The 26,888-nt window shown below is 45.6% G+C and overlaps 1 protein-coding gene across 1 annotated transcript in view; it reads right to left on the bottom strand.

The window, feature by feature from the left end:
* The window catches only part of Dock5 (dedicator of cytokinesis 5), a 187,188-nt gene that overhangs the window by 57,546 nt on the left and 102,754 nt on the right, over positions 1 to 26,888 (bottom strand). Inside the window, exons 12-26 of the mRNA XM_076853574.1 lie at positions 25,819 to 25,961; positions 22,598 to 22,723; positions 20,575 to 20,699; positions 19,574 to 19,672; positions 17,604 to 17,676; positions 16,034 to 16,137; positions 14,928 to 15,111; positions 9,921 to 10,018; positions 9,601 to 9,690; positions 8,083 to 8,183; positions 6,385 to 6,519; positions 4,145 to 4,256; positions 3,301 to 3,371; positions 2,610 to 2,716; positions 620 to 756 (exon numbers count right to left, since the gene is read on the bottom strand). Coding sequence (XP_076709689.1) covers positions 620 to 756; positions 2,610 to 2,716; positions 3,301 to 3,371; positions 4,145 to 4,256; positions 6,385 to 6,519; positions 8,083 to 8,183; positions 9,601 to 9,690; positions 9,921 to 10,018; positions 14,928 to 15,111; positions 16,034 to 16,137; positions 17,604 to 17,676; positions 19,574 to 19,672; positions 20,575 to 20,699; positions 22,598 to 22,723; positions 25,819 to 25,961 — 1,705 coding nt within the window. The remainder of the gene's footprint in view (positions 1 to 619; positions 757 to 2,609; positions 2,717 to 3,300; positions 3,372 to 4,144; positions 4,257 to 6,384; positions 6,520 to 8,082; positions 8,184 to 9,600; positions 9,691 to 9,920; positions 10,019 to 14,927; positions 15,112 to 16,033; positions 16,138 to 17,603; positions 17,677 to 19,573; positions 19,673 to 20,574; positions 20,700 to 22,597; positions 22,724 to 25,818; positions 25,962 to 26,888) is intronic.

Below are 26,888 nucleotides of genomic sequence, written 5' to 3' on the forward strand. Positions count from 1 at the left end.
CCAGGATCCCAGCCCAGATCAGCTCCGGGGGCAGGGTGCTGGCCAGGCACAGTCCTCCAGCCAGTTCCGTGGGGCCCGCGTAGGCCTGTGGGCTGCGCCATGGCCAGGAGATGGGAAACCCAGGCAGGTTCAGCCTCTCGGCCTGGGGGCTGGGGCTGGGGGTGAGGGGAAAGATCACAGAAAAAACACGGTTTCCATTGGGCTCCAGAGAGAGCCACAGTGTCGGAGAGAAGATAGAAAGAGAAGTTCTCAGGAGCAGGGATTTCTACAGTAGGGTCAGGCATGGGATGGAGGACAGAGCTTCCTACAGAGAAACAAAGTCTCAGGGGGTCTTGGCAGAAATTAACAGAGTTCTTGAGAGCTCCTGCAGGGATCTCAGGGTGGGCCGACGGGGCAAGCTGGAGACCAGCCAGTGGCGTTTCCGGCTGTGAGTTGACCTCGCCTGGACCTAGATTTGTACAGAAAGCTCTGGTTTCTCTAGGCACCTCTAAAATGGGCACCCCTGGGCCCCATGCCCGGTTCTAAACCACCAGAGACCAGAAGGACACGGAGTCCCTCCTGTCTGGTGCAAAGGGCCAGCGGAGGCATGTGCCATCATGTTAGGGATGCCCGCACTCACCACATCCTTCCTGTCCAGCACCTCCAGGATGCTGCTCAGAAGCTGCGAGCTGGCCTCATGGTCAGGCTTGCTCGAGTGGTCATCCAGCTGGCCGCTGAGCTGGTCCGTCAGCAGTGGCAGTAGCACGTCTCTGCACTCTGAGGGAGAAAACGCAGCAGCTCACACGAGGAAATGCCCCCTCTCAGCTGCCATCACTGCAGATCTCTCTGCCTGTCTCCAGAGCTCTTGGGACCAGTCTTGCAGGAATGGAGTCCCTCCAGGGCACTGAGGACCACAGACTTTAGGCATGGAACTTCAGCCTTGTGCCAGGACTAGACCCACGAAATACCCCTGTTAGAGGGAAAGGCGAGGATTTTGCACCTGCTTCAATTACTTAACAATCTCTCCAGGCTTACTTGTCACTTGTCTGTTACTTTACTTGGTGGTGCCGACTGAACCTACACTAAGCACACACTCTACCACGGAGCTGCGGCCCCAACCCTGTAGCTTTTTAAATGCCAGCTTGACACATAAAAGCTAAGTCACGTGGAACCAATAAAAACTAAGCAAGTCAGACAGTCTTTTTAAAATTGACTATAAAATTCCTAAACACTGAGCTTTCCTACTACGTTTCTAGAACATTCCACTCATGTCTTTCCAGGCAATATGGCTTATCGCAAGTAGGGCATTATTTACTGTCTTCCCTCTAGGGTCTTCATTATGATAACACATTATTATGACACTACAGCAGTGACTGTCAGCAGTGAGCCTACGTTCTCTCATTGGTCCTGTCTAGTGACCGACCGGCTTCTTCTTGCACTCAAACACCGGCCTTTATTGTCTCAGTTATCTTTTCGGCATCCTTAGAAGCAGAGCTTGTCACAGTCCATCAGGAAGCTTAGTGATACTTCGGTTTTTACTCAAGAACGTTCACTAGCTTTTCTGAAAACATCAGCTCTGCCTCCAATTATGACCCGAAAACACTTGAAATTTCCAAGCACAAAATAATGGCGTCGGAAAATATCAGAGCCCAAAGAGGCTACCGATGTCATCTAATTCAAGCCGTTCCTTCCACTGAAACAGAAGCTGAGGCGGAGAGAAAGTCCCTCGTTTATGCTGAGTTCCATAACCAGCCGGGGACAAGGCCAGGAGGATTCTCCTACCAACACTCCACTCAACTTTCCTGATGTCTGAGGAGGCTGCTGGACAGGCAGGAGACATACCTAACATGAGGGGACTCCCTGATCTTGTGGCAGCTTCAAAAGAAGTTCCCACAGCTGCTCACTCCAGCGAGCCTTGGGTTTATAAGGAAGGACAGGTCCTGGGTCCCCTCCTCCTATCATCCTGGGCTATAAGCACAGAGTCACATGAGCTGGCTACTCCACTGTACTTAGGAGAAGCACTGGATCAGTGAAAGGGTTTTCTCCCCTCTGTGCCCATTCCCAGTAGGATGCCAGTCATCTAGCTTCCCCATCTTAAAAGAAAAGCCCCATTGGCCAATCTCTGGGGTGGAAATGCTTCCACCATAGTCAAGTCCCAGCTACGAACACTAACACGACATCACTGAACCCAACTGAGAAGAGACCCACACCATCCCGCTCCTGAGCCAGGACTAGTGGGATCTGGCCCAGAGCCACCTGCTGCCTGCCCTGCCCCTGGCTTGTGCCTTGATGTACCACGTACAGGTCAAGCATGAATTCCTTTACAGGAACCCTCGTCTTTCCTGCCTGCCTGTCATTTTCTGGGGCTCCTCTTTTGAGGACAAAGGTTTCTAATGAACAAATCCTTTGCTGATTTGCTCTAATTAAAGATTAAACACAACTGGCCTCTTTTAGTAACTGCTAGGAATACCAAACTAACTTCAGCTTCTTAAAACTGGCCTCCCAGAGATACTTAAGAACCACAAACTGGCAAGGACATTACTGACATTAAAAAAAAAAAAAAAGGCAAGTGTGACTGCGGCAGGTGTGAGACTGGTCCTCAGGAGGTGGCGGGCTGGGTGGAGACTCACCCGACTGCTGGAAGAGACCACTCTCCACCATCTTGGTCATGCAGGTGAGCTTCTGCCGAACCAGCTGGTTGTCAGGGATGCTCTGAATGAACTTGCAGAGGAGCACGCTGCAAGAGAAGCCGCAGCGTCAGTTCTCTCACTCTGCCAAACGACAGGCAGCATCACAAACATCTCCTCCACTCCAAGACCTGGGCTGGAGAGGTGCACCTGGAAACCCCCCCTAGAGACCCAGGGCTGTCTCTAGGGCCTGCATCCCGCTCCCTAGAGAGCCCTGCCTTTGCTGACTCTGCCCACAGCCCCCAAGCACCTCCACTTCCACCAGCTGCTTCCAGGCCTGCCTCCACGCTCAGCTTTTGTAGAACACCTTTTCTGGCTAACGCCACTCCAATCTCGACTGTAACAGGACTCTGCGCTCCTGGGGTGCTAGTTACAGGGCCGGACGCACTTTATTATGTACTTTCTCTTAGAGTTAATTTCATGCCTGCATGTCTTGCTTCTCCAAAGAGAGTGCAAACCTCTCTCTGGAGCAGGCTTGGTGTGTTCTTTCACATCTTCCACAGAAATGAGCGTGAAAGGTGCTCCGTTAATACTTGTGAGAAGAAGAAAAGTATGTGCAGGAGTTCAGGCCCTGGCCAAGCAGGGGGCTGCTTCTCTGTCACGGACAAGAAACCCGTGGCTTTTTGTTATTTACCTGAGCTCAATGGGATCGAACACAAGTTTGACATCGTTGATTATGCTAGGGAGGTACTTCAAAGCTGCCCCCTGGAAGAAAACACCAAAGGCAAATTCAGTGGCCAAGTAAGACAAATACAGAATTTACTGCCCCCTGCCCACCGCTGTTGCTGGGGGCTGAACCCAGGCTCTTGTGCATACTAGGCAGGCTTTCAACCACCAGGCTGCATCCCCAGCCCAGAATTTATGGTTTGATCCCAGGAAGGAAGGGCTGCACTTGGATTTCGGATAGGAACTGGACACAGATGCAAGGAAGGGAAAGCTGATGGAGCTCATCATGACCTCCTCAAATCTTTCTCCTGGAAATGCAGGAGGTCTAGCCCTTGTCTTCACCACCAGCGGGCACCATCCATTTGGAATTCATTTTTCTACCAAAGAAAGAAGTTAAATTCTTGACGTCTCCAGCACAAAGTTACCATCAAGAATAAGGAATGAATAATAAAGTTCAAATTGAAATCTTCAAGGATTATGTATTTGACATTAAAAAAAAAATTTTTTTTTTTTTTTTAAGAAAAACCTGTCGCTGATAAAGATAATGGTGACTTCTAAGGATAGAAAACTGTCACCTGTAACAGCATTAGGATCTGTGTGCTGAAGTCAGGGTCAAACAGAGGTTGTAACTGCCAACCAAGGGACTGTCTAAGCAGGTAGCTTGTCTTTGGCAAACCGACATTTGAAAATATAAAAGTAACTGAAGTTGAAATGTGCAGGTTTTCCTTCCTCTCCCACCAGGGTCGGTTCCATGCTGCCAGACCCTCTACGCTGATGGCCTGAAGGGTCACCTGTGGAGACACCATGCTGACCTTGATCTTGACAGCTTCCTCCAGAGGCCTGTCCATGAGCATATTGAAAGAGAGAAACAACTGTCGGACTGAGTCATTAAATTCATCTCCATCTTCGCTCTGACCATAAAATCTAAACAGGAAAAAAGAGAAAAGCAGTCAGATTTTTCCATCTTTAAGAGAAATTTTAAAACAGATGTGTGGCCTCAAAAACCAACTGGAGGTCAGCGCCTCATGGGTCATCACCTCAAATTATGCAGAAAGACTTCTTATGAGTCACCCTAAGATGGTTTCAAAGGGACCAGGAGTAAGCCCCCTTCAGACTGAAAAGACAGTAGTACCACTGAACAAGGGCAGGGTAGTCAGTTTTCAATAAAGCCCTGACACAAGGCTTTCTAGTTGGTCAGCGAGGATTCGCCAGGTGGTAAAGATCCCAGGATGCTGTCCGGAGGGCCCCCAAGCTTGGGGATACAGTCCATGCAGGTGGTTTGTGGGCTTTTCCTAGACGAAGGGACAGCAGGAAGTCACTGTGCCTGATGTAGCAGGTGGGCCCTGCATTTCTGTCTTCCTCAGCTCATTCGTACAATGTCCAGCAGGCAGGGGACCCCAAGCAAAGTTCCCTTGCTGGCCACGTTCTCTCCTCCTTCCCCTGCACGACTCCCCTCATTAGCCTGTCTCACCTTACCACGCCTTGATCCTAAAAGCTGAGGTTTCAGACAATGGATTGAGAAGCTCCTCAACCCAGACAGGTTCTGAGCCCAGCAGGCCTACAAAACCAGTCGGGTCCACTCGGTCCACCACACTGCCCACACCGATGCTGACCTGCTCTACCATGAGGGCCTCCAACATCACGGACACCCCCTCGCTTTGACTAAAGTATCCTTCTGACTTTACCAGATTCTGTCCATCAACTCAGAGTTGGCTCTTTCTCCTGAGTAGAAATGGAGAGGGGTCTTTGACCAATCGCCCAGAAAACACCAAAGTCCCAATCGGTAGTGCATGTGCTTCTACGCTGGGTGGCAACCTCACCAAAGACTGCTCAGGATGGTGGGTTCTGAATTTTAAGCACATGCTTCAACACATGCATGCACACATGAATACATTTAAACTAGTCTCCTTCATGCACCCATACATACTGAGCACCCCAATCTGAAGATTCAAAATCCAAAACCTTTTGAGCGCCAATAGGATGCCATAAGGACAGATTCTCACACCTCACCTCACGTGATGGGCTGCAGTCAAAATGCAGGTGTACTAAAAATACTCTATGAAATCACCCTCAGGCTGTGAGTATAAGGGCTATGAGATGTAGATGAATTTCATGTTTACACTTGGGTCTTATTCCCAAGATAGCTCAGTTATGCATATGCAAAAATTCCAAAATTCTAAAAAATCTGAAATCTGAAATACTTCTGATCCCAACCATTTTGGATAAGGGATACTTATAGGGTCTCCAAGGAGTATGACCTTCCCTGATAAAATTATCCAATCAGAAGTAGTTGGTAATTCTTCATTCACCCACTTGGTAGAACTAGAAAAAAAACTTTATTTGCAAGTTACTCCCCAGAGTATCTCAAAAGTAAAACAGAATACCTAAAACAGAACTCTCTGGATCTTCCCGCTGGGCTCTCAGCATTCCAAGTATCAGCGAATAGCACCACGGCCCACCCAAACCTGGTGGTTATCTGGGGTCCTTCCCTTTCTCTCACTGTCCCATCAAATCCACCAGCAAGTCGAGGCTCCGCCCATATCAGTCCACCCCCTCCGCCTACAGCTAGGGTAGAGCTGCAGCATCTCACACCTGCACTGCAAAGGTGCTTGCTCACTCTCGCTCTTAGCCTTCCATAATCCATCTCCACAGAGCAGAAGAGATGATCATTTGAAACATAAGCAGGATTCTCTAACTAAAGTTCCCCGACGCCTCCCACCACCCCTGGAATAAAACCAAGCTTCCTTGCCCCAGGAACCTGCCTCCCTAGAGACGCCATCCCCAGGAAAGGCTTCCGGCAAGGGGCACACTTAGCCACTGCCTCCCCAAGGGCTGCTGCCACTACTACCTCAGGGTTCTGCTGATGCAAAGGGAATTCAAATGGACCTTCTCCAGCGGTCTCATGATCCACCGCCACCTACAGCTCTGAAGTTTAGAAATTTGGCAGTTCCGTGGTCTAAGGGGTCACAGAGCCGGAGGCGAGCGTAGCAGTAAGGGGACCAACGTGGAGAGAGCGGTGACGGCTTAAACACCTCAGCCCGGTGACCATTACCTCAAGTAGAGCACTCGAGACTGGATGATGAACCTGAACAAGTACTTCAAGGCTTTTAGAGCAGCGAACAGCAACTCCGTCTTGCTGGAGTCGTCGGCATTAGCCACATAGAAGTTCAGGACCTTGGAGAGTTTCCTTAAAAGAACAAGAAAGAAAAATTAAGTTGGCTGGCAACAGGGTGCTCGGAGGCTTGCAAGGGGAGGTGGCAGAGTGGGAAGCAGTGACTCCTTCCAATGTAAACTGTCACTCCCGCCAGGTCCTCTGGAGGATGCCCTGGACAGGCAAACTAACACCTTTGCAACTTAGTTTCCTCATCTGCTGCAGAAATTTGGATCTTCCCTCTGACTTAGAGATACTGGAAGATTTCTTTCCCTTTGTAGGATTAAAAAGAAAAATCTAGAAATGAAAAAGTAGAAAGGCTTCAAATTAAGGCGCTATTTTAATCTCTGTCCCAATCCTTGGAGAGCCATAAATACGGTGCCAGACGGAAACTTCTGTGCGTGGGGAGTGGAGTTCAATCTGACTCTTCATCCAACACAAAACTCATCTGGGATTTTAAATTGCTCTTCATATTCTTCTGGAGTCTTTGGACTATGAAAAGTCTTGATCCTGTGCTAACTCAGGCTTTTTAGGAGGCTGATATTTTGGGCCTTCCTTCTGGGAATATCTGACATTTCCTAGAACTAGCACAAAATCCAAAGGAAGCACACAGAATCAATCAAGTATTGCAAATAAGCCCAGATTACTACTTCCTGGAAGGTCTTATGTGGCTCCGTGTGATGAGGATCTACTGATACCAGTCCTCACTCATAACAAGGACTTGGAAGGCAAAACCACTGGGTGAAAGAACACTACTGTAGTGTGTCTACACCTCCCCAATCTGGGGGGTTCATAACCATCACATTAACTGGTAACTATGTTACGTGACACTTCCTTCATTCAACCTGTGTTTCTCTGCCTTCATGCTTGCTTGGCTTAGAAAACACCAGAGTTGAAAGATCTGACCTGATAAATCAGTCAGTAGCAACTGACATGATCTGGCATGAGCCACTGTCCAAAATATTGTTCACCAATCTGGCTACATCCCTGTTGCTATTCATCGCATTGCTTTGCACAATAACTAGAACTCAAGGAAGCGGCAGGTGACAGGCCACATACAAGGCCATCATGAGCTGAGTACTCCAGGGAGAAGCACAGAGTGAATGTCAGCTGCTCCCTTTGTCAACCCCAACAGAAAGAAGGCTACAGTGCAGAACAGGTAGAAATCACCCCATGCAAAAGAAAGAAAAGTCAAATCTTAATTCTGTGAGTACTCAATCCCACAGAGCACTTATGGTACAGGGTTGAGGGCAGGATCTCCTCTTCTGTCAGACTTGTTCCTGCTTAAATCCCTGTCTGGGCCCCTTCGTGCCTCCTGTGGACCTTGCCAACGTCGGCTCCTCGGGGGCTGAGTCTGGTCACCTGTCCTTCAACTCCTCCATGGACGTTCTTCCTTAACCAGAAGGAAGCTTGGGCCTGACACCTTTTCAAGGGGTGATGCTTAAACAGCCCCCGCTCTCTACCAGGAGGCCTGGGGACAAGTTCTGCATTCACAGACACATTTACTAAAGGCAGGTTCCTCTCGCCTCACCAAAATCCAGCCCTCGGAGAACAAACCCAATAGCCCAACACCATGCGGTTCCCTCCAGCCATACTCACACGTATGCCAAAGTGGCACTGAAGTGCTTGTATATGTAGGTCTCAAGTACAGGGTTGAAATGCTGGAACTTGATGTCTCCTATCAGCGAAATAATAAACACCTGCCAAAGGTGAACAAGGTCATTAGCAGCCCTGCACAGCCCAGGCTTTCCACCAACAAGCTGGGTCGAACACCTGGTGCCTTTGCTTTCTCATTTCTGCAGCATTCCTGCTGTCCAATCCCGGAGCTGAGGCCAAGTCTTAACACAGAGACACCATCACGCATCAGGCACAGCGCTGAGCGGTATGCATGTACCAGAACCAGCTGGCATCCCTATTCCCAGGGAGGGGCTGTCTCAAAGGGAGGGCAGTCTTTACACAGGAAACACCAGTCAGGGGACGAGGAAGGAGGATGCAGAAAGGGGTTTCCCGTGAGAATTACAAACTCAGCCAAGTTCACAGCTGATGAAATACCCCAACATCTTTCTGAGTACAGTGTGAGTGTCCCTGATCATCTGAACTCCACCCGAGGCCTGCCTCCCCACTTCCCCACGGTAAGTTACGTAGATGACTATAAGGTGCACAGTGACAACCAACCACACTGTCCCTCCACAGGACAAAAGTGTGCAAAGTAAAAGCACTTGGGACTTCCATCCATGCCACAGCCAGCTGCTCACCAAAACACAGGGCTTGTCTCCAGAGCTTGGTCCGTGGAAGCCCTACCCAGAGTTTCTCTTTCCCGTAAACCCAACCCTGACCAGCTTCACCTTGGCGACACTGCATTTCCTCTCTTTATCTTACATCCTTAGCTTTGATGCCCTGACCATTTGTTAAACTGACCTATTTTTCCAAGCTGTCAAATGACCCACAGCTGCAACTGACCTTCCTCCTCAGTGGCAGCATCAGGTAAAATCCCACCCTGAACTTTTCCCCCAGCAACAAGGAAACGATGCTTGGTTTGGGCACGTCTGCTTCTTCCCCTCCACTGACACCCTATCCTTCCCAGATTCTGGTTATCTCCTGTCCCTGTTCTGATTCAGTTCTTAGGACAGGCTGTGCATTTAAGTACCCTGTATGACAAAGTCAGGTGTCTGCTGGGCTGTGTGCTGTTTCTAATGACACCGAGATGTGACTCTGACCTGTGAATCCAGCCTCCTGGGCAAGAACATACAGGATGCACAGTCACACAGTGATGGCCTTCCTTGTTAAGGGCATCCCCTGGTTTTAAATTATCAGACAATGGCAAAGTGAGTTAAAATGCTTCCTGATTTCTAACTGAATTAGATCCTTCGTTTTTCCTGATGAGAAAGCGAAGGCAGGTGAAAAAGTGAGATTTAATAGGAAACAAAGAAATAAAAGCCTGGAATGTAAGCTACTTGTTTCTAATTTTACTTCAGAAATTCAGCCTAAAGAAATAATCAGAGAGATGTATAAACATGTTTATGCAGGAGGATGAGGATGTTCATAGCAATTACTTCTAATAGGGAAATACTACCCCATTCCAGGAATAAGTACTAGTGTGTACGTTGAACTGCTTACCAGGGCATCGAACACCAGGAAGTCGTACGTTTCATTGTCTGACATTTCCATCATTATGTTAAAAAGTGCATCCAGTGTATCTTGCAAAAACTGAGGGAGAAACAGAGGTTATCTGGGTTCTTTCATTCAGCTCCACACTGCAGAAATTTGGGGTCTATTAGGTTTCAATGGAATGGGGTTAAAAATCACCTTTTCTTTAAAATTGGCACAGGTGCTTAGCAATGCAGAAAACAAGTCCTACATCTACAATGACTGGCTGGATTTAAAATGCGGAACTAATGACACAGCAGGTATGTTTCCAGCTGAAGACAGAAACCTACCTTAACAATCTCTCCTCCATCCACCTCCATCAACTTCTTTAGGTTGTGCTTAATATTCTGGGAGTTGGAACGCCAGTTCAACAGGCCTAACAGGTCAACTGGGAAGAGTAATCACAAACATCAGCATTAGAAGGAGCAACCCAGGCCATTTCAGGACACAGCGACAGAACTCTCTAGAAAAGATAGCTGCTCTTAATCATGGCTAATTCAAGGATCGCCCGATATATTGGTTCAGTTCTGTCTTTTAAGTCAGAGGAAATCTTGTGATCCTTTCATCCTTCAATGGGAAAGAAACAACTGCTAATATAAAAAAACCACAAGAGGACATCTGACTGGAACCCACACTCCTCAAATAACAACATCACAGTCATAAAAAGTAAACTTAAAAAGCACATCCCACCTGTAATTTGCCGTCTTTGTCTAATTTCCCCTTATTACTACCCTCGACTGGGTGGATTCAGAGGGAGGAATTTATACATATGCACTAATTCCCTTTAACATCACAACTTCACTGTAGAGATTTCACTTTTTCCATTTTTTAGATGAGAAAACTGACGCTTTATGACATTGAATTACTTGCCTCAGGCCACACAATGCTAAGGGGTGGGAGAAATGGCATTTTAATATCAGGTTTATATGATTCCAAAATCCACATTCTTGCTACTCTGCCATCCTTCCTTCCCCAGAATTCTTCAAAGAAATAAACAGACAAGCAGAGTTGTAAGAGCGATTAGATTTACATGAACTGAAAAAATGTGTAGCACTAAACCAGATGAATTTTCATGATATAAACTTAATAAATTATAAAGAAAAGCAAGGGTATGACAGTTCCCAAATTCAGGGTAGTAATAAGTTTTGGGAGAGAATTATAGACCACATAATTTTATTTTTATTTATTTTTTAATTGTTGATAGTCCTTTATTTATTTTACGTGGTGCTGACAATTGAACCCACTGAGCTTCAGCCCTAGCCCGAGACCTCATAATTTTAAAAAGGAAAAAAAAAAAAATACAAAGAGAAACCATAAACTTTGGAGCTATAAAAATCTGTTTTAAAGGTCTAAGCCCATCACCTATAAACTCAGGCAAAAATATTTTCCCATTTCAAAATTTGATTTTTCTATCAGCATATGATAGTAACATGGCCACATCAATATTCATAGCAACTCAATTCACAATAGCTAAGCTATGGAACCAACCTAGGCGCCCATCAACAGATGAATGGATAAAGAAACTGTGGTATACATATACAATAGAATATTACTCAGTCATTAAGATAAATGAAATGATGGCATTTGCAAATAAATGAATGAAACTGGAGACTATGATGCTAACTGAAATAAGCCAGTCCTAAAAAAAACAAAGGTCAACGTTGTCTCTGTATGTGATGCTAACACACAATAAGGTGGGGGTGCGGTGGGGAGAATGGAAGTTCACTGGATTAGAATGAGGGGAAGGGCGGGAGATGGGAATAGAAAAAACAGTACAATGAATTGGACATAACTTTCCTATGTTTGTGTATGAACGCACCACCAGGGAAACTGCACATCCTGTACCACCACAAGAATGGGAAGCTATACTCCATATATGCATAATTTTTTTTAAGTTTTGATTTTCTGATCAATGAACTGGGGATGATAATTTTTATTTTTTTAAATGTTTATTTTTTAGTTTTAGGTGGACACACGTCTTTATTTTATTTTTATGTGGTGCTGAGGATCGAACCCAGTGCCTGGTGCACGCCAGGCGACCACGCTACCACTTGAGCCACATCCCCAGCCCCAATCTGGAGACGACTGTGGCAATACCAATGCTCGCGTGTCCCAGGGTGTGCAGGATAGGATACATGGGAGTCACCTGCGGGGCCTCACACTGCAAAGGCCAGAGCTCCTCCTCCCCTTTCGGTGACACTGTCTACCTTCACCTCCATCTGGACCAAGCACCAAGTGTGCCCATAACCACCCGTCTGCTCTAGCTGTGTAAAAACGAATCACATCAATCAATCAGTAAGAGTGGACAAGATCTGTCTGTGATCAGCGCCAGCAGCTTTGAACCTCTTGCACGAAGAGGCATCCTCAGCTAAGGAGAAAAGCCCGTGCTCTCCGTGCGAGAGGAGAACGGCTATCCACGTTGCTCACTGAGCTCCCACGGTGGACGGCCTGTGCATGTTTTCAGCCCTTGCTTCCTCTGCATAAACTACACTGGTTCTTTATCATTTCCATCAAATCAGGAGAAAGCAAATGCAGGAGCAATCCGTAACTGCAGTCACCTGCCCTGACTTCTCTGGTGCTCACAATGAGGGGACATCTTTCTCACCTGGTCCCTTCTCCCTCACTCCTCTCTAGGATGAAGCTTCCCTTTTTAGACCCAAGGGGAGATGTTTCTCTTCCCCTGTGGAAGTGAGCATTTTTGGAGATGAAAAAGTCAATCAAACTGTGTGGTCCAAGGGAGCATCCCGCAATGCTGGAAACGTTGATCTGTGCTGTCCCCTCTGAAAGTCACCGGCTGCACTTGAGATGGGACCAACGCAACTGAGGGATTGAATCATAATTTAATTTAACTGACTGTTATTTAAATTAGAAATTTTTTAAATTGACAAAAATTCTATCTATTTGGGGTGCTCAACCTGATGTTTGGATACGTGTTTTGACTGTGGGATGGCTAAGCCAAGCTCACTGACACACAGAGACTTCACACTGTTTTTGTGATAGAAACACTGAAACTCCACTCCCAGCAATTCTGAAGCAGACATCATTGTCTAGCATCACCATGAGCTAAAATACAGCCCCTGAGCTTGTTCCTCCTGAGTGAAATTTTGTATCCACTGGTCTCCTCATTCTCCATTCTTTCATTTTAATTAACTTAAATTTTGCAAGGGACACGTGGCTAATGGCTACCACATCCAGGCAGCCCAGGTTTCAAACAATGGGGTGAAGAAGATACCAGCAAACTCAGCCCTGAAACTGGGGCATGCTACCTGTCAATAAGCTTTAATTGTTTTTGGCTTGGGGACAACAGCATTGTAACAACATGTTCATCCTTTTGTATTTTATTACAAGTTAATTTTACACACTCCTTCCTGTTTTTTTTTTTTGTAGGAGTTTTTGTTTGTTTTACTTTTGCCTTCTGAGGTCTAGTCTGGAAAGGCTAATCCAACCCACTAGAAACTCAACAAACACTGGCCCTGTCCCTCTTGAACATTCCTTGATAGTTAAGTGCATTAGTGATTTATATGCTTAAAAAAATAATATTCTGTTTAGACTGGAGTCCTATCCCCAGGATTCCAGATTATGTACATGCAAATGTTCCAAAATCCAGAAACAATTGGAATTTAAAATACTTCTGGCCCTAAGTACTCCGGGTATGGGATACTCAATCTGTGCTGTCAACACTCTCATTATTAAACATGGGGAAATCAGGTCACTTGCCCCAGACATAACAGCTAGTCAGTAAGTGGCAGAGCAGGGAAGTGAACCAGGAGATCTGGCTGTAAAGTGTCCTCACACAGTTAAACAAAACTGGGATCATGGACATAGTGTTAAAAAGTCCGCCACATCCTCAACTATGTTTTGAAACCCAAATTTAGCAGCTGTGTAAATTTCATCAATTACATTATAATATTTAAACTGATCCCAACTATTGGACACTTATGTTGTTTGCATGATTTCCCTGTTATGGATAGGGGGAACCATCCTCAGACGTAAGTCACTCTTGTGAACAGCTTTCATTGTTACAGAGGTACATTTGCAAGGAGTCAAATTCATCTTCTGTAAATACTGCACCTTTTGGGGCTGGGGTTGTGGCTCAGCGGTAGTGCGCTTGCATGTGCAAGGCTCTGGGTTCAATCCTCAGCACCACATAAAAATAAATAAATAAAATAAAGGTATTGTGTCCAACTACAACTAAAAAATAAATATATATTTTTTAAATACTGCACCTTTGAACCCCTACCAGTTGTTATTTTAATTCCATAGCATAATTTAATGTGGCTGGTATAATTCTGCCATGTCTTCTATGAAGCTCAAAATGTTTTTTGGCTTAATTTTTGATGAGTGAGTTTTTACTTTCCCATATGGAGATTTGAACTTCACTCTTGAAGCAAAACTTGCCCAATCTGAAATACCATCCCTATTCTCCAGCCGGCCATGATTCATCAAAACAAACCCAATATCCACCCTCCGAAAGACCAGCCAAGATTGGATCTTGGTACCGGATTATCTAAACTGTTTGGTCTATCTTTGCACTTCTGTAAGGCAGAGTTCCTGCCAGGTCCTTTGCTCAAATCCTTTCCACAGCAAAGGGGATATAGAATTTCTAAAGCAGGCCCCTGGGCAGCTAGTCCTTGACTCACTATGTTCAGTGGGACACCATGCGTGGGACATAGGTGAAATGAGTAAGAAGCTGTCATTGGCTACCAAAAGCCACATTATATATAAGATCCGCAACCCATATCAGAGATTGGAAGGAGAGACCAAATTAGAGACCAATCAGCTGATTTTGCAGAAAATTCCTGACTTCTTGGAAAAAACAGGAAAGGGGTGAATACAGGAGGAAAAGAGGAACTCTAACAGGAAACGCTGCTCTCTGCCATTGCTGCCTGGGCAGGAGTCTGATGAAGCTCTTGCCAGCATCCTCCCTCATCCAGCATCTCCTGGGCACACACTCCCTACAACACATTATTAGAGTCGCTGCCTGGAAGGCAGGAAACACAAGACTTGCAAATTTACAGCCTCTGTGAATATACTTATAGGTTTTACAATATTAAAAAAAAAACAAAAACAAAAAACTGAAATGCCTTTCATTCTATTTTAAAGATGGACAACGAAACCACAGAAAGCTCTGCAATCTGATCAGCGCCCCCCAGAGCAGCACTGGAAGAGCAGAGAGCAGAATCCAATTGTCCAGATCCCACCCTGGAAGACCTGGCCCCATGTGATACAGCACCTGGAGTCTAACCAGGAGGACCGGGCGGTGAGCTTGGTGGTGTCCACGTGGTCACCACACCTACCGTTCTGGGTGAGTTTTGTGGAGCAAATCAGGGTGGCGATCTGAAAACTGTCCTTTGTGCTCTCCTTGCTTGCGGTAAAGGCCGCCAGGTTTTTGGATGCCTGGAGCTCTTTCTCCTCCATCTCTACCTTGGTCCCAGGCAGGGTCAGGTAGAACTTAGCATCTTCCATTTTCTTGTTGTCCCCCTGAAAAGAGAGTAGGTTAGAAACACCAAACAGGCAACGACTCTCACAGGCAATAGAAAAGTTGTTCAGGAGCACAGTGCACTTCCAGTGTGAGATGCAGGCTTTATCAAATCATACTCCCGGTCCCCTCTACCCTGACACCGTCGAATCTTTCCACAGGGAATGAGCCCAGAAATAACTTCATCACAGAATGAAAATGGAGGAAGTTGGGAACTAGAAACCAGAATATCCTAGTCTCTGCCAGAAGTAAATACATATATTGCAGAATAAGGTTGCACTCCACTTTCTTGAACCTATAAGTGGTCACATTTTACTTTAATGGATTGATGGAGAGCTCGCTATGCCTTTCTAAGCTATTTACCAATATTCATCAGATACAACTCAAAAAGAGTTTTCAATGGTACAAACCCCCAAAAGCTGTAGGATACGTGAGATCTTCCAGTGTCTACTCCAAACCCTGGGATCAGTAGATGTGAGAGCTCACCAGCATTAGAGGGGAAGAATGGGAGCAAAGTTCTCGGGGAAGAAAGCAAGACCTTGACAGCAGGGAATTGTTTATGGTGGCATGCAAACCACATCCCACGGTGCTCACACCAGGGCCAACAGCACACTGTCTGTGTGCGGTGCAGGATGATGTCGAGGAGGAGGGGAACCGGCCCCTTGGCTTCTTGAGCCATGGCATGATCTCTTCTGCCTGAAGGTAAGACTCTCTTCCAGGACTCAACAGCAGTGCAACTCACTGTCTTCAGAAAGGCTTGAGAAGCCACAAGGTGGGACCACCAGGGCCCCCTGTCTTTCTAGACTTTTTAAATGGCAAACACACATGGCTCTGGAGAGGCTGCTGATGTTTGCACACATCAATCTGAAAGGGGTCTAAAAGGCCAGTTTCAATCCAGTCATCTGGAGCTTATTCTGTCAGCACCTTGTATACCACCAGGTCGTGCCTCCCGTCCTGCAGGGTGGTGCCGTCTGGGTTCATCAGTTTCACAAAGGACACCCCAAAAGCGCGCTCTGATTTATCTCTGGCTGGAAAGACAGAAAGACGTGTCTGAGCAGTGGGGAAAGACACCAGCGGCTGAGATCTGGGCTGGTTGATTTCACACTTGCTCCGGGGTGTGCTGTTCAGCCACACTGTAGTCAACCCAGTCAGCAAGGAGGTAGCCCTATGTGTCTCCCAGACCTCCAACTGAAGTCACCTGGCACCCCCCAAATACGGGCTCTCCCTACATTCCCTAATAAACGAGATCAGCATCCACTGAGTCACCCAAATCAGAACGTGGAAGTGGCCACGGATCCACCCCACGTCAGCACATCAAGGTCACATCCTAAATGGCTGTGGAACCTGTGTCCTCTCTTCCTAACGGGTCTGTCTCTCTAGTCCTCCTCCTCTGCCCAACACTGTCTCCATACCCAGCCAGAGGGAGGTTCCCCTAATCCAATCCAATCCCAGCCCCTGTCTGCCCTGCTTCAGACCCTTCTGGAGCATCTCCACGTCTGCTGTTCTGAAACCAAGGCTGTGAGGGTGGATGCTGCTGCCTGAGGCCTCTGCCTGTCCACCCTCCCCAACACACAGCCTAGGTGTGTCCGTGGCATCTGGGGAGGAAGGTCTAGCGTCATGAGGAGGCCGGGCACTGGGCCAGCCTCTGGGCTCGCTGCTAACCTACCCTGACCTCTGTGGCTGGGACCTTGTGACCTGCTCTCATCTGAGGCATGGCTCTAGGGTCTGCAGGGACAGGGGTGGCTGAGCAGTGACACACTGCAAGACTATACCACCCCTCTACCAGCTCTCCTGCTGATGGTTTTTGGGCCATTCCAATGCTGGGTGTCATGGATAAAGCTATGATGAGCACACCCCAAAACAAAACCCCCAACCCCGACCAGAGGCCACCTCTCAGGGCTCCTCCACAACCTGGAATAAAATAGTTCTCACGCTCGGGATCTGGCTCTGTGTGTCTGGAGTGGATGCCTAGGCCCCAGCGCAGCTCTGTCCCATCCTAGCCAGGACCTGGCCTTGCTGCGCCTTATGCTCTGTGGTATTAATGTGCATCAAAGCAGGAAGTGTCATCAGATGACCGTGGGCACTAAGCAAGGCAGTGTGCAAACAGGGCTTCGCATATGCCTGCTCACAGAGACCTCGGTGGTGGTGAGCTTGGAGATCCCCCACTGAGAAAGTCTCAGAGGCAAACATAACGTGCAGCATCTCCGACACCTGCCTCACAGTGGAACCCTTTTGCCACGTGGCATCTCTTAGCATCTTCCATGACACATGCAGGGGAGGGATTCTGAGAGATGGTGATAATAAAGATTTTTGGAAGCCCGGCACAATCCTTGGTCTGACTTCCTTTGCACCAATGAATTCTGAAATAAAGTTGCCCAAGATCTAGTTTCTAAGTAGCTTATTCTCCTGATCCACAAAAGCATTGTGAAGGAAGAGTCCATTTTTTTTTTTTCTCTTTTAAATGGAAATATGTCACAGCCCTCCTAATACTTACATTCCTGAGATGATCTGTGTCGGAAGGTGAATCTTATGTGACAGCGTGTCACCTCCTCTATGGCGATGAATACCTGCAAAACGGCAAGGAGTTTACGGTTTACAGACACCTAGCTCTTGGCGTCCGAGGCTCATTTTACAGAAGGAGACTCCATTTTTAAAAAATATTTATTTTTTTAGTTATAGGTAGACACAAGATCTTTATTTCATTTTTATGTGGTGCTGAGGATCGAACCCAGTGCCTCACACACGATAGGCGAACGCTCTCCCTCTGAGCCACATACCCAGCCTAGAAGGAGACTCCATTTTAATGAATTTATTTTTATTTGACATAATGAACATATTTGTGGGGTACAGCATGATGTTTTGATTCACATAGGCCTCGTGGAATGACCAAATCGGGGTACCTAGCACAGCCACCATCTTCAACTTGCATCCTTTCTTCATGTGAGTACATTCTATATCCTCACTCCCAGCTATTTTGAGATACAACGAGAATGAGACTCTCAATTTTAGGATCTTACCACAGCAGGCATGCTTAGAGTGAGACTTGCTACAAGGTTTTATTCACAGGAGATCGAACTATTTTCAAACCATGAGAATCTCAGGAGAAGTTCATCTTGCTGTTGATCATAGACTCAGGGTATGGAGCTATGCGGGATTTCTCGCATTTACTCCAATATGAAACATCAAATACTCCCAAGTGGTATTTTGAGGTCTAGATAGGACCTTTCTGACTGCAAGGTGTCCATGAGCTGATAATAATCAGGGGCCATAACAGAAGGAAAAGATAAAGCACGGGGGCAAGGAAGGTTTCTGTTCTTTATACACAGAGGGGACAGGAGAAAAGCCATGTGGAAAGGGCAGGAATATGTGGTGAATAGTTCAATAAATTCTGGTATGACCATATAATGGAGCATTATATAAACATCCAAAAATTGTCTCTGGAGAACTCAGACTACCTGAGATAACTACCTTTAAAAAGCACAACCTAGCTGGGCATGTAATCCCACGCCAGTAATCCCAGCAGCTTGGGAGGCTGAGTCAGGAGGATCACAAGTTCAAAGCCAGCTTCAGCAACATAGCAAAGCCCTAAGCAACTCAGCAAGATCCTGTCTCTAAATAAAATACAAAAAAAAGGGGTTGGGGTTTGGCTCAGTGGTTAAGTGCTCCTGGGTTCAATTCCTGGTACACACACACACAAAAAGCACAACATAAAACTTTTTAGGAGCAGTGTCATTCCAAACACGAAACTAGATGGATAAGAGTTGACACTAGTTGCTTCTCTCTCGAGATATGAGTGCAATCTTTCTGGGTTTTGTGCCACTTTCTTTTTCGTTTTCTATGAAGAGCTCACATGGCCCCGACAATCGGAAAGGACCCACGACATCTCAAGTTAAGAAGAGGCAGCTCCAGGGCTAGCTCGGACAGAAGGAGCTCTAGGATCCTGGGTGTCCCTTAATTTCTTCGAGTCTCAGTCTCCTCATCAGGAAGAGGGCTTTACAAAGTCTGTTTGCTTAGTTGCCCAAGCCTCTGTGGGACCCAAAGGAGATGCCTGATTTGAAAACCATGTTGGAATTTGTAAGACCCATATTTAAATTGAAAAGAGGCCCGGAAAGCTTGGGTAGGAGCCAAGAAGAAAAACATGTTAGGAAACTGCTTGCAGAGTGTGAAAATTTTCGCTTAGTTTTGGACCATCTTGGCAAGCTGATTGCATCGTGCCAACCACGAGTTTCTCTATTCAAATTTCTCTACATTTATGAATGAGACTGTTATTTAAGAGGGCTGAATTTTTATTAAAGATAGAGGTTCTGAATCAGAATTAGGACTACCAATTCATTTCTTATTGCACACAAAGGCAACTTATCTAAAACTTCAGGAAAGGTTAGAAATGATTCGGCGGTTAAAGAGCAGACGGGAATCTAAGGGAGGTTTAACAGATAAAAAGTCTTGCAAATGGCAGATACTCACCTTGACAGTCTCATACCAACAGGGCTGCTTGACCTGGTAATAGACCACTGATTTGTATTCTGAAATGCCTTCATAGCCAGCACCCGGATGAATGGCTTTCTTTGGATGGAAAGGAAAAATTAGGAGAGGATGCTATGGTCTAGGAAAGAGCTTCCCACACACCATGCAGGAGCCCCCATGCCCAGCATATGTCCCTAACTGGCATCTGGGGGCTGATAAACAGAGCCAGACTGAATTTCTCCTACTCCATTGAAGGTCTAAGCATATAAACCTGGAAGCAGCTCAGGACCAAACACTGTGTGACTCTTCCTCCGTCCTGAGATTTCTGTTCTCTCTTCCATCCTGAGGCACACATTCTCCTCTCTCTCTCCTCTCTCGGGGAACAGAGGCCTGGTGACAGGGACTAGGATGCAGGTCTCACGTGTGGACGCTCTGCCATCTGAGAATGGTCTCTCTCTGGGGTCTGCATTCTGCTTTAGGGACTTGGGGTAATGGTTCAGCATGATGGCTCAAATTCAGGGCTGTGTCTCTTCCTAGTAATGAACTACCTTGTTCTGGAGAACCTGGCCTCAGTAGGCACTTCCACTCTGGTCAGCAAAGCTATGAGATGACCAACAAGGGAAGGTGTGTACTTGGAATGAACTCATGCGGCACAAGGGCTCAATCAATAATAGGAACATAAAAAAAACCCCTCCCCATGGCCCAACGCGTTCTGCCTGTCCCTCTGACACAGAGTGACTTGGCTTGGTGAACCACTTGGACATGGGTTTCCTTCCTAAAACCCTCAGTGGCTGGAGCTATTTCTTCGCATAGGAGAAAAATCAAATTAAGAGTCTAAGCAGGTTCACTAGTAAAACTGGTCAACGATCATCAGATTTTATTTCTTTCCCTTAGGAAAAATGCAATCCACCCTGATGTGGAGAATAACTACAATGAGGCGGGGAAGTCCACCGCCACTGTACAGCGCTGGGTGTGAAGCGGCAGGACTCCGTGACACCTACCTCCAACAGGTTGCCCTCCTCATCAAACACAGACATGGTCACCTCCACGTTCTTGGGCGTCTTCTTTTTCCCTTTGTCAAACTCCCCGTGGATCAGGGTGACATAGATGTCATTCCGAACATCTCCTGCAACGGGACAACCCACCCTGTGAGTGCTGCTGAGGGAAGTCATTTCAAAGGTTCGGGGGATGGAATAAGACATAAAAGAGAAAGAAAAAGTGAAATGCTCCGATTACAACAAACTGCTCTCAGCAGAAGACTTCCACACGTGTTTCTCAGCTTACTGCTCTAGATACCAACAGTGATTCCTCACTCCACTTGGTGATAACTGTTGACTAACAACGAGCACATGTATATTTTGTTAGGGTACAGTGACAAGATGGTTTTTTCACATCGTTATTTGGAGACTGTGATATTTTAACAAATTTAAAATTAATTAATTAATACATGTGTGGCTCCCACAGACACCTGGAATACATGAAAGGCATTTCAAATTCCTGGATGAGAGGACTCAGGATTTTAAAAATATGACTCCAAAATTTGCATGACATCAAACTGCCCCCAATGTAAAAACAACAACAACAACAACAATAACAACAACAACAAAACTAAAACCTGATAGCAGGACAAGAAAAATTGGGCTGCATATTTGGAACAGGTGTCATTTTTATCAGTTTTCCCTTTTGGGGTTAAAAAGATGATACTGCCCACAGTGGCTGGGAGGGAAGAAAAGGGGACTGCTAGAACATTCCAACCTGACATCTTAATAGACATACTCTGCCAACAAAGAACCTGACAGTGTGTGCCAAGAGCCTTAATTGACACAGCAACTCCATTGGTCATATGTCAAACACGGTCAGGAGCTGAACATCATTTCCGCTAACAGTGAAGCACATGCATAACAGTGGTCCCACGAGATCACGTTGTCTAGTGACGTCACAGTCTTTTAGGTGGTGTAGATGCACTTTATGATGTCCACACAAAGTGAAATTACCCAATGATGCATCTCAGGTCTCCCCAAGGTAAAATAACGCATGGTTATGTTAAAAATGTGGGCAATGACCTTGTCTGGACGCTGTGGGGATCTTTCCTTCAAGCCGATATCATGGGCTGAGAGAGGAGTTGGTGGAAAGGGCAGAGGTGGGAGAGGTACAGGGTGAGACGAGGCTTCAGAGACTGATAAAAGTCAAATCCCTTCCCCGCACAGGCCGGCCGGACAAATTAAGAATCTGTATCTTTATCCTGCACACAAATGGAAGTCTATCAATGCTATCAGCAAGGAGGAGTGAGAGGAAGTGGGGTGAGCTCAGGTGAACCTCGTCCATGCCACAGGTTGGGGAGGGGGAGAGTCAGCAGGAAGAGCCGCTCTGGGAAGTTTCACATCTGTCTAGGGCAGAAACCCCAGCGCCAGCTTGGTGGAGGTGACGGAGATGAACGAAGGAATGGATTAGAGGTCTTTCAAGAAAAAATGGCAGGTCTTTCTCACTAACTCTGTGAGTTGCAAAGGGGGAATTTCAGCTTTTCAACCGTGCGGCTGCATGGATGAGACCCCATCCTCCAGAAAAACGCAGCAAAGGAGCACCAGCCCTGGACTGCCGGAACGCAAGGTACCAGTGCAGATGCTGAGGACGAATGTCTATGCTCCCGTCACCACAGAAAAGGGCAGAGCCAGGACACAGTAGGGGCTTAAGGAAATGGAGCAGAGCAAGGAGCCAGCGCTGGGGACATGCCAAGGAGCCCAGTTAGCCTCCTGCAGGGGGAGCCCTGGGCCGTGTCCACTCCTGTCTGAAGTCTAGCTAGGGAAGCATCTGCCAGGGTCTGTGCAGAACAGAGGGAGAGAGCTTTGAGTTCCAGTAAGAGCATGTTCTTGATCTTGCCTACGGTGTAGCTTTCCAGGGTGCTGGAGCTCTGTACCGCCACCATCCCGGGGCCACTGAGTCTTGTGGACCCCGATGGCCTCACGTGTCCTGTTGGAGGAAGTTGTCACAGGGAAGAGGACATGGATGGTCGAGTGCAGAGCTTACCGGGAAGGATTATCTCAGGAAAGCCCATTTTTCTGGCTATTGCTGTGGATCTGTCCACCAAGTGTGAAAAATTCTTCTGAACCTGCGAAAGGTCACCTGGCAATAGCTTCAAGGACACCCAAAGTCCTTTAAGAAAAGAAAAGATAAACTTTCAGTTTTCTGGATGATCTATATAACACACACACACACACACACACACACACACACACACACAGAAATGTTGAGAAAAACAAGAGTTGCATAATAATAACAACAGAGACCTTATTGTAAAGATGCAAATTATCCCCTACTTAATTTACAATTTTAATGACACTCCCATCAAAATCACAATAGGATTTCTTTGAGAATTGGATAGTGATAGGAACAGATCCTTACATGGGTGGGAGAAAAGAAATAAAGACAGTCCAAGCTGATACCAAAATATGTTGTAAAGCTATAATACTATATGAAGCCATCAGTATGTATTGCTGGAAACAGATTAAGTACTGTAGTAAAAGGCAGTTTAATGCATGACAAAAGGCCTCTCCACTCTCCAGATAAAGGGGGGGGGGGACACACATGGACAGACACACACCAATTCCATAAATATGCTGGGATCAATTTCTTGCTACTTATAGCAGAATCAATTTAACTTCTTGCATCCTACATTCATACAAAACAAGTTCCTTAGATGACAAGGAAGCAAATAGGAAAAAAGTCAAGAAATTAAAAGAGTAAATGTGTAGTTACGCCATCTCTGAGAATGAACTCTGTTAAAAAAGAGACACAAATTACAAAAGCAAAAAGAGTTATCCACATACAAACTAAAAGCTTTCATAAGCATAAAACTCTAAAAAATATACTACAAAATGATAAGATATTTGAATTCATCATCATTATAAGAAATTAAAGATCCTCACAAGTGCTGGGCGTGGTGGCACACACCTGTAATTCCAGTGACTCAGGAGGTTGAGGCAGGAGGATTGCAAGTTCAAAGCCAGCCTCAACAATTTAGCAAGGCCTAAGCAACTTAGTGACACCCTGCTTCAAAATAAAAAATAAAGAGGGCTGGGGATGTGGCTCAGTGGTTAAGTGTCTTTGGGTTCAATCCCCTTCGCAGGAAAAAAAAAAAAAAAAAAGTCCTCTACACAAGTAAACAGGAAATGAACAGACAATTCAGAGAGAAGAATGAGAAGTTTACAAATATTTAGCAAACTAGAAGTTGCAAAAGTGTGTCTTAAATAAGACAAAGCTTATTACTTTCATTATATAAGGATCTCATAAAACTGAGAGGGAAACTTCCGAAAACTCATGAATATGGATGAAGGGTAGAGATTCGCCCTCAAGCGCCAACTAAAGAGTAAGGTAGCTGGGAGCAGTGGCCAGGCGGGTGATTCCAGCTACTCAGGGGGCTGAGACAGGTAACCCAGAGAGACCCCCCTCAAAAGCAAATAAATAAATAAGTAAACAGGCCACATAACAAGGGGAGGCTACTTTTCACCTTTCAAGTAGGTTCCGATTTTTAGGTCTCAATTTTTGGGACAGTGCAGCCAAGTGCAAGGCAGGGGTCCCCCTCCAGCCTGGGGAGCAGGACCCCTGGGGGAAACCTCTGGCTGGCCATCTGGCCACATTATGTCTCTGGTTAAGTGTGTCTCCACCAATGGACCCTAAATCCTACTTTGGGGAATTTTCTTGGGGAGGCAGTCCTAAATATACAAAAAGCTTCAGTCTAAAGCTCATCATAGCAGAAGAATTTAAATTTACTATGGTAAATTAGAAAGCACTTAGGTGTTTACCTAGGGGATTTAATTTCCTTAAATTTGTTAAATCAAAACGACAGGAGGCCATCCTTCTGGGCGGAGCTCCAACAGGGCCCCAACACACCATGCTAAAAACCAAATGGCATCACCCATGTTAAAGTACACATCCTCAAAATGAAACTCATGTACTCTCTGACCATCCGGGAAATCAGGAGTGGAGATAACCGTGAATCTCCCCAACAGGCCAGTTTCAGACAGCATGATAATGAAGCTCCCAGTGTTTTAATCTTTACACAAAGAGTAACCAGAAGTAACCTGAGGAGAGCAAGTCATTTATTGTCCTATCTCCACTTGACAAGGAAGTAAGTTTGAAATGACCAATTGCTCTTTGTTTTTGTGTTTTCTTAAGCCTTTCTCTGTCTGTAATGCCAATCTCTCCTGTTCAAACCACCAGAACACTTATGGAATGAAGTGTTGCACAATTCCCCAAGAGAAAATGAAACCAATTAAGATCTTTAAGTTTGCTGCAACTTTTTTTTTTTTAAGCACTGGAATATTATGCAGCTGCAAACATATCTGTGCAGAACCTGAAAACATTTGAAAAGTGCTTGTTCTATTCTTCATCAGCAAAAAAGGAAATGGTACTTCTAGTTTTCAAAGAAAAAAGGAAATCATATATACACAGCAATCTATTTAATTTAAGATGCTTAGATTAAGCGCTCCAAAATATCATATACATTTAGCTATTTGTTTTCAGATTTCTTATTTATAGTTTACCTGTCTTTCCCACTCAGGATATATTGTGAATATAAGAAACTAAACATATCTGCTTCTATTTCTGAAGACAATTATAGGGTGATTAAAAAAAAAGACTCAATCTTTACTATTACCCAATTAGGGTCACCATCTTGGAATCTTAACTTTAAAATTTCAGGTATTTTTTCCTTATATGAGTTTAAAAATGAGTTTCCATAAGCAGAACTTCTCTAACTTATTAAAGTTCTGTCAACAGAATAAGACATGGAGGTACTAAAAGTACCTAAGGAAGCTTCATGAGATATTTTATGGTTATATGTAAAATTATACATTATTATATTATGTTACATTAATGCATATTGATTTGTACTTCTCCTTTCAGTTTTAGAAGATGGAATGGAATAAACTTATCCAGGGGTAGAACCTAGTTATTTCTGATTCTCTTTTTCTTGGTGCACTCACAGAGCATCAACACTGGGAATGTGGGGTGGAAGAAAAGTCTCATGGGATAAAAATGTGTTTCACAGGATTTCCAAATTCAGCTGTGATCTCACACTGGTGTGCTCTCCACGCTCTGGGTATTAAATGCCTGAGGTGGGTGGTCCCCAGCAGGAGCTGTTCTGTATCAGAGATAGTGAAAGGGCAGGAGTCCAAGGCCCAGCTCTGAAAGCCTCTCCCACCCTGGCCAAAGTCCCCACCCACTCAGCCCAGAACAGGGTGCTGTACCTTGTCCTTTGTGATTCACTTCCTTTGCTGCTATCACTTTATTCAGGACTGAAGTGAGTGGCTCATTCTCTCCAGTCACATGCGATGTCATCAAGGGTGACATTATGAGCTGCCTCTGCCGAATATAGGTCTCCATGGCAATTCTGGGAAAGACAGACGTGGTGAGGAGGAAAAGGGGAAGAACAGAGGGTCCCCTAGCACAACCTCAGATCACGAGATCATGGTGGGTCTCAGGGAAACATACACCCCAAACCCAACCAGAGGACTCCAGGTTAAATACAAACCACAGGAAGCCACTCTTGTGGAGTAAGCTCCTGTAGGACCCCAGATCCGGCTGGAAATCAAAACTGCATCACTCATGGTGAAGTTCCCAGCTGAAAGTTCATGGAGTTGAAACTAAGCTGCACGTTTGACCTTCCAGAAATCTGGAGGGGCCTGGCGTGGGGTGGGGGTGGGGTGAAGGAGAGAGAGAAAGAGAAAACAGCTAAATTTCCCAAACAGGCCCGTTTCATTCGGCACCATGAAGCACTCTCTGCCTTAATCTTTTCCACCATAAAGGTCCTAAGGTACCTTTCGAGATACTACTAAAGTAACAATGTTAAACTAGTCAATCGTTGTTTTTCCTACTGTCCTGTCCTGCTGCCCCTGACTTTGAAAGGGAAGTAACTTTGAAATGACCAATCCTCTTGTTGTTTTTGTTTCTGCTTTGTTCAGCCCTTTTCTGTCTATATAATCAACTCCTGGGCTCAGCTCATCCGGAAAATTATTCCGTTTTGTGGAATGAGGTGCTGCCCAATCCCAGAACAGAAAATAAAGCCGGTTAAGATAATTAAAATAAGGTTGGGGACACAGCTCAGTGGTAAAGCACTTGCCTAGCATGCATGAGGCCCTGGGCTCAATCCTTAGTGCTAAAATGAAATAAAATAGATATTAAAAGAAGTTATTATACTTCTGTCCTTGACATTTTTTTTTAAGAAAAATAATGTTTATTTGTCTTAAACATTAAATTCTTCTTGGAAATGACATGAGGCAAACCCAAGAAAAAAACAAAAATGTTGTAAAGTAAGATC

The sequence above is a fragment of the Callospermophilus lateralis genome, chromosome 4, assembly GCF_048772815.1.
Source record: "Callospermophilus lateralis isolate mCalLat2 chromosome 4, mCalLat2.hap1, whole genome shotgun sequence".
In the NCBI taxonomy this organism is placed as follows: Eukaryota; Metazoa; Chordata; class Mammalia; order Rodentia; family Sciuridae; genus Callospermophilus; species Callospermophilus lateralis.